This window comes from Chenopodium quinoa, unplaced genomic scaffold (genome assembly GCF_001683475.1).
Source record: "Chenopodium quinoa cultivar QQ74 unplaced genomic scaffold, ASM168347v1, whole genome shotgun sequence".
Lineage (NCBI taxonomy): Eukaryota > Viridiplantae > Streptophyta > Magnoliopsida > Caryophyllales > Amaranthaceae > Chenopodium > Chenopodium quinoa.
Window position 1 is genome coordinate 260,166 of NW_018742684.1, and position 11,694 is coordinate 271,859.

Consider the following 11,694-nt stretch of genomic DNA (forward strand, 5'->3'; position numbering starts at 1 on the left):
AAAAAGTCGTATTTCCCCTACTCAGTCTTCTTTCAATTTATTTTTGTCAGGGTATATTTAGTGTTTGACGACACAAAAGCAAGTCAGCCGTAGTGCATGCTCATCTACGCTCATGTAACTTTACAAATCCAAGCAGCATCATGTATATATGTAGAAAATTCAACTCGTAATGGATAAAGGCAAGAAGATCTTGTTTCATAAGTTTCAATCCTTTCAGTTACACACTTAAACACATCTAGCTATAGAGAAGTTAATAGCCTGCAAATTATATAGTCTTATTGGCCCTTTTTCAGATACATACCAGTAGTTCGTTAATTTTTCTACTTTCTTAACGAACTACGAGTATAATAGATTTGGTCTTAGTTTTGAGAAAACATAGACCTAAATCACCTAGTAATATTCGTGTATCTATCTTTTTTTAAAAAAAAATTACTTTTATAAGATCAATATAGTAGGTACGTATGGCGATATAGGCATATATTTTTTAGTAGGAATGAAGTAGCTGTTCATTTATCAGATCAATTATGTATTTATATTTAAAACCTCGTGTATGTATATTCAATCTGAATTAGTGGACAAGCCCCTATACATACATACATAAAAGAAAGAAAAGATAAGAGAATCCTGGCGGCCTCTCCCTGGAATGACACTAGTAGAAAATGGACATATCATCCAAAACCAATTAGCAATTACTACTTGCCAATATAATAAGCATATGCTTTGATTTTGTTCTTCAGCAAACCAAAAGTTCTTTTGACTAGAAGAAATATACGATATATATTATATGTAGACCTTCTGGAGGTGCATATATTATCATTATGTCACATCACACTTCACACACATAAAACAATTTTTTACTTCAATATATTCCTTTTTTTTTTTTTTTTTTTTTTTAATTGTAACATTGCGTTATTGCTGACGAATTAAGGTCACCAGTAGTCCAATGCAATGAAATTTACAAGAGAGAAGGGTTTTTATGGCTTCATATTGCAGTGGGAGATATGTCTTTATTAGGAAGGAATTTCTTTTCTTTCTTTCACGTAATATTCTTTTGAAGAGTTGAAACTAAAGCTAGGGTATCCTTTTGTTTCAAAATGGTCCATATTATGGCCAGCTGTTCTACGGAGACTGTAGTACAATACTAACTTTTAAGATAGTACGATACATTGATATTAAACCCCTCATAATCTTGACTTATACTACGTCTTATAAGACCTGTGATTTTTATTAATGGTTGTGTAATGACTCGTCAACTTTTACAACTTGCTTAGCTTGATAGCATGAAGGTAGATGGAAAATAAAAGATTGAAAAGTAAATTAAAATTGTCTCATGGTTGATTGAGGAAACATTTGATACCGTATATTGCAATTGATATGAAAAGACAGCTATCTTTAATACATATAAAGTACGGAGTAACTTTTTTTCTTTAATAGTACTTCGTATCTTTTTAAAATCGAATAGTACAATAAGATATTATTAATACTACCTCCGATTTTTTTTTAGTTGCAACTTTAGAATATTTTATACTCTATATCTCTTAAATAATACCCTAAAGTTGTAACAAACAAAAATCGGAGGTAGTAACATTAAATCATTAGGTTCATGAAATCATATACTCTATAATAAACCGACCAAAGAAAATGAATTTCCCAATTATAATTTCAATTCCTAGCTAGCTAGCTACCATTTAAAACAAACCACAATTCTAGTTACATTCCAAACCACAATTCTAGTTACATTCCAATATTTTCTTTTTCCTTCACTTGCTCCTTCTTCTCACCCTTTATTTTTCAATACCCTTGAAGAACTAAATAAGTTGTTAATACCATAGTTATTAAAATTAGGATTCAAATCTTTGAATTTTGCCATTTATAATTCATGTATAGCCATACAATTCAACATATTTCTCTTAACTAATGAAAATTTGACAAATCTAAAATAAGCTTAAAAAACATTAATACAATAATCATATATTGTCTCTTTTTACTACAAAATTGAATCATGATTTTGATAACTTTAGTCGATACCTTTTCTCCAACCTTACTATCAAATTCATACCAATGATACCACTTTCTGTCGTTCTTAAGAGGGTTGTCACTTAATTACTCCGTACCAATCTAAAATTCACGAGGACACTCACTTAAGTACAAAAAGTGGATGGTGGTTAATGTTACATTTCTAAGGTGTATAAAACAGGAAATCATACATAAAACTTTTGAGTCCATCGTTGTATTATATTACTTGGTATTTGTACGTATAGGAGAAATTTGGCATTATCTCTTCACACGTCGCATTATAAATGTACATTCGATGACAAAACTTAAAGTGGGTTGTTTGGGAGCTAACCCATTGATAAGCTTGTTGGGACACACACACATTTACAATGTCAATTCACGTCACTTTCGTAGGGTCACAAATCTCACACTACAAAAAAGGGTGTTTGAAGGAAATTGGCCAAATTAATGGTCATTTTAGCCACGCAGATGACACGGCTTAAAAGTTAATAGAGAGTACCATTAATATGCTTAAGGCTTACTCATTCAAACTTACATTTATCATGCACAACAGTTATTGTTGCACTAACATTTTATACTAGTATTTTTAATAACATTATACTGTACTACTTTGACATGCAAATGATGCAACGTATGATACTATGATATATATCACGAAGTATAATTTATTAGGGATTTAATCATATGTGAGTTGAGATTAAGGGCCTGTTCTAATGAGATTAATTTCAGCTCAGATCATTTCAGCTCTAATAAGTTCAGTTCAGTTCAGTTCAGTTCAGTTCAAGTCTAATAAATTTAGTTTAGTTCAGTTCACTTCAATTCAGCTCAGTCAATGAGAACTGGCCCTAACGGTCTCATATTCCGTATAGAATAATATAGAGAGAATTATTACTCTATATATGATACGAAGTATATCACTCTTGATTTTAGATTGATACTTGGTTGAGTTCGTTTATATATACTCATATTCTCCTTCGGCCTAGATCATGATATAAATTGCTGGCATAGGCGCATTGCGCATAGTAGATAATTGTAGGATTTGTAAGCCTAAACTTTCACGGCGTAGGGTTGGCAATGAATAGCTAAATATACTCATGTTTGTTATCCAAAAAGTTCAGTAAGATCATGAGGTGGTGAAATTTTTTTTACTGATATTCAACAGTCCATATTTAAATTATGCGAAGTAATTAAGAAACATTTTGTTTACTCCATAAGTGTTATATATATGCTATTTTGTGTAATTTAAAAAGCGAATTTTAATTACAAACTTAGCTTCATCTTAAAGAATGTGTGTTCATTCTACACACAGATATAAGCACAAAGGCCGGAAAATATAATAAGAGTGTAAAATTATACGTACCTCATTACATATATTTACATGTTGCTTGGAAATTGTCATGAAATTTAATTTCAATTAGATTGCATCAAGTTTAATCAAAGATAATGAGTCAAATGTTGCTTAAGGTTGTGTCAGTCCAACATCAACATGTACTTGTTTATCACCAAAAATGACTATAATTAAGATGTGTATGTACATATCCAAACATGGTTTGAAATCTAGCTTAAACTCCATTTCATTTCACATGCCCCCCCACCAAAATACAATCACGCATTTGACTTTTCAAGATGTTAACTTCTTATGTTTGACATTTACTTGTTCAAGCGATTATATATTTATATTGATAATTGATTTATGATACAATAACAGCCTTAGAAATTCAATTCAGCAAAATTTCAACAGCAAAAAAAAAAATCAATGATAGTTAAATTTGTCTCTAGTTCTCGACTAATTATTTTGGTCAATTAGCTAGATTAGTAAATAAATTAAGATATACATATATGTGGGATGCATACAAGTGAAGCAATAAGTGATACTCCAATTTAAAAAATACACCTAAATAATGTCAACTTCTATTTTATTATACACGTAAGTTGTTGAATTTTAATCATAGATTAGTTCTTTGTTTTGATAAATTGTGTCCCAACAACAATTTTAGTCTTTTAATTTGGCAGGTGGCTCTTTGTTTACTATTTGATCCTGGTTTTTGTCGGCGAAACCGAAACCAGAAACCAGTCACAGACTTAGACATGTAGCTGCTACACAATACACTGTTAGTATTAGATTGATACATGAATGCATCAAGCCTTCGTTGAATGAAGGTCGAGATAAAAATGTTTAAACATGAACTGTTTAAACGCTATACAAGATAATTTGCAAGTTATATTCACCAAAAACCTACCAAAAGAAACATATCACACATAAGATTTTTCAATAGTGATGTTGATCTTCTAATTGTGGTTCATGATGGTTCCTTTACTTTTTCATCAATAGAACCACTGTATGAGCTGCAATACTTCTATTTTCTCCGAGACTATCAACCTTCTCATGGGTTTTCGCTTTCAGATTCAAGACGGAGGTATCAACCCCGAGCAGAGCAGACAAGTTGGCCTTGATTGCTTCCTTGTGTGGGCTAACTTTAGGTCTTTGAAGAATTAAGGTGGCGTCTAAATTGCCAAGCTCATACCCAGCCTCGTCCATTAGTCTTACCTGTTGTTACAAAATTTAGAGCATAAGCATAACTTAACCATATCAAGGAACTCCAGCATCATTGCCTCAAATAGAAATGCAAGTAGACAAATCATGCAGGAGTTAATAATAACACTATATACAGTTTTCCCTTGTTAGTTGCTCAACTATTACACAATAATTGGACCACTTGGAAATGATGATACTAAATGTACCACCATGTCAGAGTGGCCCCTTCAGTGTAATCGCCAATCAATCACAAAGGAAAAGAACAAAAAATGGTAGAAAAATTAAGGATTGGGCAAATATAGCTTGGGACCATAACTATTGAAAAAAAAATCATGAGATATTCTCATTTTAGAGTCTTAACCACAAAGTTAGAGGTTTGTAGTTCTTCAAATGGCATCACCAAAGGTTGGCCACTCCTACTCTTGCCACGTACACCGGTTAAGCTAATTGGATAATAGGATGGCCATTTCTCCAATTGTTGACTAATGGCTACATGTACAAATTAACTTCAGAGAGTCTCACATGTAAAAGTTCAAAAGGTTGGTTGGGGGTGGGGCAATGGCAGAGTGACAGTGTGTGTGTGTAGAAGGGGACGAACGCGGCGGCATCACAGTGTTGAAAAGAGGGCTACTTCGCCCACTTGCAACGACAAGTGTCACTAGCTGAAAACCACAAAAAATTTATTGCATTTCTCCTACTGGTACATTTTTGTCGTCGTTTTGCCTTCTTTTAGCCAAGATAGGTCATTTTGTAGCCAAGCTACCAAAATTGGTAGCCTACTTTCTCTATAATGGCAAGGAGTGTACAAGTCAGTGAAGTGCTCATAAATGCCATGTCCCTTCTAATCAGTGTAATAAGCTGGTGGGGTACTAATATGCTCTAAGGTAAAGATAAAGAAAATTTGTAATAACTCCGATAAGAAACTGCAAGCGTACCATTCAAGGACATGAAGTGGGCAGACTGGACACTATCCTGCTTAAGCATAATCTTGGAATATATCTATCAAGGAACTAACTCACATAAGAAGTATACTGTCACTTCTATCAGTCAATTTATTCAAGCTTTCACACTTTTAGCCCACTCCCCACTGCATCACTTACTAACACATCCGATTTTGTAAAATATAGTCATTTCACCTAGATGTCCAGGCTTCCTATCTGGTAATGCAACAATGCAGTTTTCATTGCCAGTTAAACATAATAAACAAACAAACAAATAAACAAGAGATGAAAATCTGTACTAGGATCTATAAACCCAATATCCCATTGCCATAGGCTGTGCAAGCTACAGCAAGTTTCAGCTTACCTAGGGTATTATGCAATATGCTACCCTTTGTAAGTGTAAAAATGAAACATAGCATATTGGCAGTGATAAATTTACTTTTAGTATAATCAAAGGATAAAGTTTCATTACTTAGCCTCACCTAAAATCTCGTCTATTAGTGCCATCTTGAAGCACTATTTACCAACAGCAGAACAGTAATAGGATTTAAGGGAAGTCCTAAGTTTGTAAAAATATGTCATGCACAGGGGCGGACTTGGCCTTGTGCCTGGTGGGTCAAATGACTCACCAGGGCCCAAAAAAATTTCTAAGTCTTTTTAAAAAAAAAAAAAAAATAAATAAATAAATAAATATTAGTTTGTTAATTTTAGTCTTGTCAATTTTAAGCTTGTTAAATGTTAGTTAGTATTGTAATCTTGTCAATTTTCTATTTGGATGATCTTTGTAAATAATTTTTTTTGGGAATTTTGGTAAAAAAAATTTTTTTACATATTTGGTTATCGATTGTGAGTTTGTGACTCACCGGTCAGAAATTCTTGGGTCCGCCACTGGTCATGCACAAGAAACAGTCAATATCAAGATTAAACACCAGTAATCCATCTCATCTACTATAAGGGCATTGGGGAAAATCTGTTAGGAGTCCAAATTATCACTGAGTAATAAATCTAAGATGTATCACCGAGTATGACAGCAAAATCAAATGCAAAAGTACAGCATCAGCATGCCTACGTTTGATCTACTTGATTCTCTTTACAAATGATCCACTAAAATTCTAAACTAGCAGTCAGTAAAGTTAATGAAACAACATCCAAAACTAATCATCAAGAATTTGTATCCCTAAAGTTGATCAACTTAGATTTCTGACTTATTGTGTACTTAACTTTTCTATACTCCTCAATTTAACCAGAAAAGTTTCTAAGACACCAAATCTCACCTTACATAAGATTGCATCGCCATTCGGCACATAAAGTTGTCACTTCAATAGTTCAATGAATAAAAAATATTTGCTGCTAAATCATCTAACAGGTGAGATAATGGATTTACTACATTCGTGACAGCCACAAAATGCGTGTCTCAAAACTCTCAATGCCTCATGTCTCTGTCATCTACTTGACTTAGTTAAGGTCCTCCTTAGCTTATAGCCCAACTCATGTGAATATTTATTCTTGTTAGTATTGGTCTTCCAGCCCATCTCACTCTTTTATTCTTTCCATTTTTTCCCTTGTGGCTGTACATATATTTTTTTGTACTAAAAGAATAGTTACTTTAATGGTGATTTTCTTCATCCCATACAATCGATTTTCTTCATCTAATTTTGCTAATTTATTTGCTACATGCCTCTTATAAGCATTTGGACTGAATAGACTCCCCTCTCCATCTAATTAAGTTCAATTATTAACCTAACTTCAAATCACACAAAAATCACATTCTGTTCTTTCTAGTCTTTAGTTCTTTACCAAGTGATTTATATCAACTACCCTCCAGCCCCCTCAATCAGTCAATCACCCCCCCCCAACACAAACACACACACACACACACAACCCCCCCACCCCCCACAAAAAAATTAAAAATAAAAAATAAAATAAAATGAAAAGTATTTGCATTTTGCAAAATGAAAAATGAACCACAGTGAAAATAATGCCAGGTTAATAACATTAATATCGACCAGATCATATACTTACACAATTAATCTATGCTGAAAGCTGACCATCCCAACTACAGCCTAGCTACTGTTCTACTAATGTGCCTAACTGTCACTGGTGGAGGAGGTCTTATGTAATTTCTTAAGGACAAAACAAATCAGGAGTTGTAATGGTAACATTTGTAAAACCCGGCTCAAAAGTTCGCCAAGCAGCAATAGGAGAGGTGTATGGACTGGGGTAGCATGTTCACATTCTGGCTAAATATATACAGACCAAAAGACATTTTATCCAGTCTGTGACTTAGGAATGACCTGATAGATAGGTATGCACACTACTTCCAAGGAAATCTTTCTGTTTCTGCCTATTGCACAAAACAAGGATGATTACTCAGAGGCCATCAATTCACCTACTCACCCTCGCTGTTCAGCTATCGTTCAATTGATACAAAACCATTAGTTAACACAATAGCATAAGGGCTCCGACAAAAATGCTTATTTATGCAGGGTCATTCGAGAAAACATCCCTAATACAACTCTACTGACCAAGTTAATCAGATACCCTGCTTCTTTGGTGTCAGATTCAGCAGCAACGATAGCTACAAATTACAGCAAGAGATAGCATCCTCGAAAAAGTAGCAATGGTAATGCGGGGCACACTTTATACGTTTATATCCTTGATTCAACAATCAGCAAAATCGAATCCAAAGAGCCTAAGATAATACCCTTCCCCCCTACTTGTTCAGAAGGAGCCTTCAAGGCTTTATATGGATGGAAACCAAGTAAACTTTTGTGACCATTGTAAGATTGATTATAAATAACAGAAAGGCGCTTCAAACTCTATGATTATCTACCTGAACTCATGGCAGGAAAGAGTACAAGGCTTGCTGCATATTTCAGAATTACACTGGATCATGATGACACTTTTTCAACCTTAGATTAAGTAACAAATTCAGCACCAAATCTCATACTACAGCAACAGTGACATGCCAAGATCTCTCCACACCACTAGTGTCACAAGGAGAAGAAACTTCCACGGATTTCTAAAAAGATAAAAAAGCTTGCCTTTTGACACAACTCCTACTGGCTCATATATAGTGGGCAACATACTACATTACTATTCGTTTATCTCAGTTCAACTCTTACATTAAGATAACACATCCTGACAACCATATTACAATACCAAATAGAATAGAAACCAAAATCCACTGGTCAGCTCATTTATTGACATTATTTTGAACAAAGTTCTTCGTGTGCCTGATTTTCCTTACAAATCTCACCTCCAAATTCCACCTCACCCTGCAATTAATGAGGCCTATTAATCACTCGAATCATTCTCTGCTCCTGTCAATTCAAGTCTCACACCTATCAGGATATCGTTCCTTGATTAATACTTAGGCTATCGAAGCAATTTGGTGCAAAATTATACAGTTTCCGCAGTTTCCTGTCACTCACAATGCCTTAGTATCATGCATTGGTTCCTGCAGAGAACCTACAACTAAAGCCTTACAAGACCTTTGAAGGTTCGATGCAATGCAAAAGGGTTAGATGCACTGGAATGCACAAGTTAACAACCCCCCAGCAGGCAAAAGACCCATGGATTGCCAGTGGGTAATTTTAAAATTAAGCTTAAGCCAGACAGAAACATTGAAAAGGTTAAAAGCAAGGTTATTGGCACTCAAAGCTGCTGGAACTGAATTCCAAATAATTTTTCGCCCTGAATTAATACGTCAATTATCAAGTGCGTAATAGTGTTATTACAGCATCAAGGGGGTGGAGACAAGAGTTTAAACCAATTGTATGTAACTAACACCCTGCTATAAGGAGAATTGCATGAGGAAGTTCAAGTGAAGATGCCCAAAAACATACCAAATTGACAAAGTCCTAACATGGATTTAAATAAACAGCCAGACAATGGTCTGCAAAACTAACTCAAGCCTTGTAAAAAGGAGCTGCAAGCAGTCTAAGGATGACAAAATTGTCTTCATCTGGTGGAAGAGCAACAATATTACCATCTTTTTAGTATTTGAAATAGTGCAGGTGATACATAGGTGACAGGCACGGTGACTAGACTGGAGGATTGACAAATGGTTGGGAGGAAATGAGTATGATTTCCAAACTGGAAACATAAAGACTGATGATTGATCAACCTAATTTGAAACAAGTTCTGATGCAGCCCTAATTGTTCAAGTCAGAAATTATCTCATCCTTCTTAGTACTCAAGGTGCAATCGAAAGAGGAGGAAAAAGATCACAGGTATAAAGAAGAAGAGTAAGAGAAAATATGAGATCCAGAAAAGATAAGGTAAGACATCATTGCTGAACCTCATGCTGTCCAATTTTTACCTCCAACAACTCTTTAAGTCTTTAAGACCATACCTTCTCCCTACTGAATATTATGATTAGGGGTTTATATCCTTGCCTGATTTAGCTCCACCTTATTTTGAATAATATCTCTAACTCAAGTGCTTAGACTAGAATTTTCAAAAAGTTCGAGTGTAGATATTGGTGCTATCTCACCTAAAGCATCTCAAATAATCACACACTAATGGAATGTGAGTTACACCCACAATTCATCTCATTAGCTGAAAATGATATCCAAAGAGTTCTAGTTCATTGGAAACAACCAAGAATATTCCTACATGAATTACGATAGATAATAAAAGGGAGAAGTAAACGAATCACTCACAGCTTCTTTGATGAAAACAGAAGAAGCTGCACCCTTCCACTTAGGATCATTATCAGGGAAAAGTTGCCCGATATCCGGAAGCCCTAATGCCCCCAATATAGCATCTACCACACAATGAAGCAGCACATCTCCTACAATCATAAATTAAAAAATTACATATAATTACAATTCACCACTTTAAATTTCCTAAGTTCCTAACTATCAAGTAAAATATTCCACAAAAATCCGAATCTGCCCAAAATTATTCCAACAAAACTGATAATTCACCCACAATAACGCAAAAATGCCCAACACTATTCAATACAAATCCCATTAAAAAACAAACAAAAATCTATCTAGCACTAGCAGAGAAACCATCCATTTCAGCACCCCTTCAAATTTCCAGATAAAAAATCCGAAATTGCCCAGAATAATTCCAGCCAAGCATGTAATTAATTCACAACAATGCAAAATATCCCAACATTATTCAATACAAAATTCAACATTCAAAACTAAATTAAATTCTATAAAAATGAAAAACAAAAAAACACCCAGAAATGAGAGAAAAAAAAAAATACCATCAGAGTGAGCCTCGCATCCTTTATCATGAGGAATGTCAATGCCACCAATAATCAAAGGATAACCCGGCTCCAAGCGATGGAGATCGAACCCGTGACCGACCCGAAAAGGAAGGATTTTAGGGGGTTTTGAATTTGATAATGAAGTGGGTTGAGAAGTCTCAGCAATTGGGGTAGAAACTGCTGAAATTGAGAAAGAATTGGTGGGTTTTAAAGCTGAATTGTTCAGGCATTTGGTGTTGAGAGTGAAGGAGGGAAGAGAGTGTGAGAGGTGGGAAGAAGAGGAGAGAGAAAGTAGATGTTTTTGTGTGGTGGTGTGAAGGAATGAGCAAGCGCAGAGAGCAGTTGTCATAGCTGCCATTGATTAACCTTCAGAAAATTGGGAAATTGAAAAAGGAATGAGCAAGAAATGAGGGTGTATTTGGTTCAAATAAACAAATACTCCGTACTCCCTAATGGTATAAATTTGGAATGAGTAATGAAACTACGTTGGTATGGGTTTGGTTTGTTTGGTTTTGAGTTGAGAATGATATGTTTTTCTTTTAATTTAAAGCTAAAGCCTAAAGGTGTGACCATATGGGTATGACTCATACCTACCTTCCCCTTGATTTTCAAAATCCCGTACCTTGGGGGGTTTGAGTATGGGTTTCAAAATTGAATTTTGTAAAAATAAGCAATAGGTATGGGATTTACTCATTCTAAACACATATCTCATACCTTAGATGCTTGAACCAAACGTCTTTTTAAGAGGTTTTCCCATTAGCCTAGACTCGTTGAGATTGACGCATGTGGAAAACAAGAAGCTTATTATGTTGTTATTTGGTTAAGTACATGCATTTATGAGTGGTGGTGTACTCTAGGATGCATGGACACTTCATCCAACTACCGTGTTCATGTCGGACACCGTGTCAGACATCGACACCCACGACGACATGTCTTGGACCGTATCGTACTATGATATAGGGTGTTCAACTTTT

General features: G+C 34.8%; 1 protein-coding gene across 1 annotated transcript; it reads right to left on the minus strand.

Moving 5' to 3' along the window:
• Positions 1 to 3,995: 3,995 nt before the first annotated feature.
• On the minus strand, positions 3,996 to 11,236 carry LOC110722601 (2-C-methyl-D-erythritol 2,4-cyclodiphosphate synthase, chloroplastic-like). Its single transcript, XM_021901865.1, has 3 exons — positions 10,718 to 11,236; positions 10,161 to 10,291; positions 3,996 to 4,564 (listed from the first exon to the last, which is right to left on the minus strand). The coding sequence occupies exons 1-3, from the start codon at positions 11,076 to 11,078 to the stop codon at positions 4,331 to 4,333; spliced, it is 726 nt and encodes a 241-aa protein (XP_021757557.1). The 5' UTR covers positions 11,079 to 11,236; the 3' UTR covers positions 3,996 to 4,330.
• Positions 11,237 to 11,694: the final 458 nt, after the last annotated feature.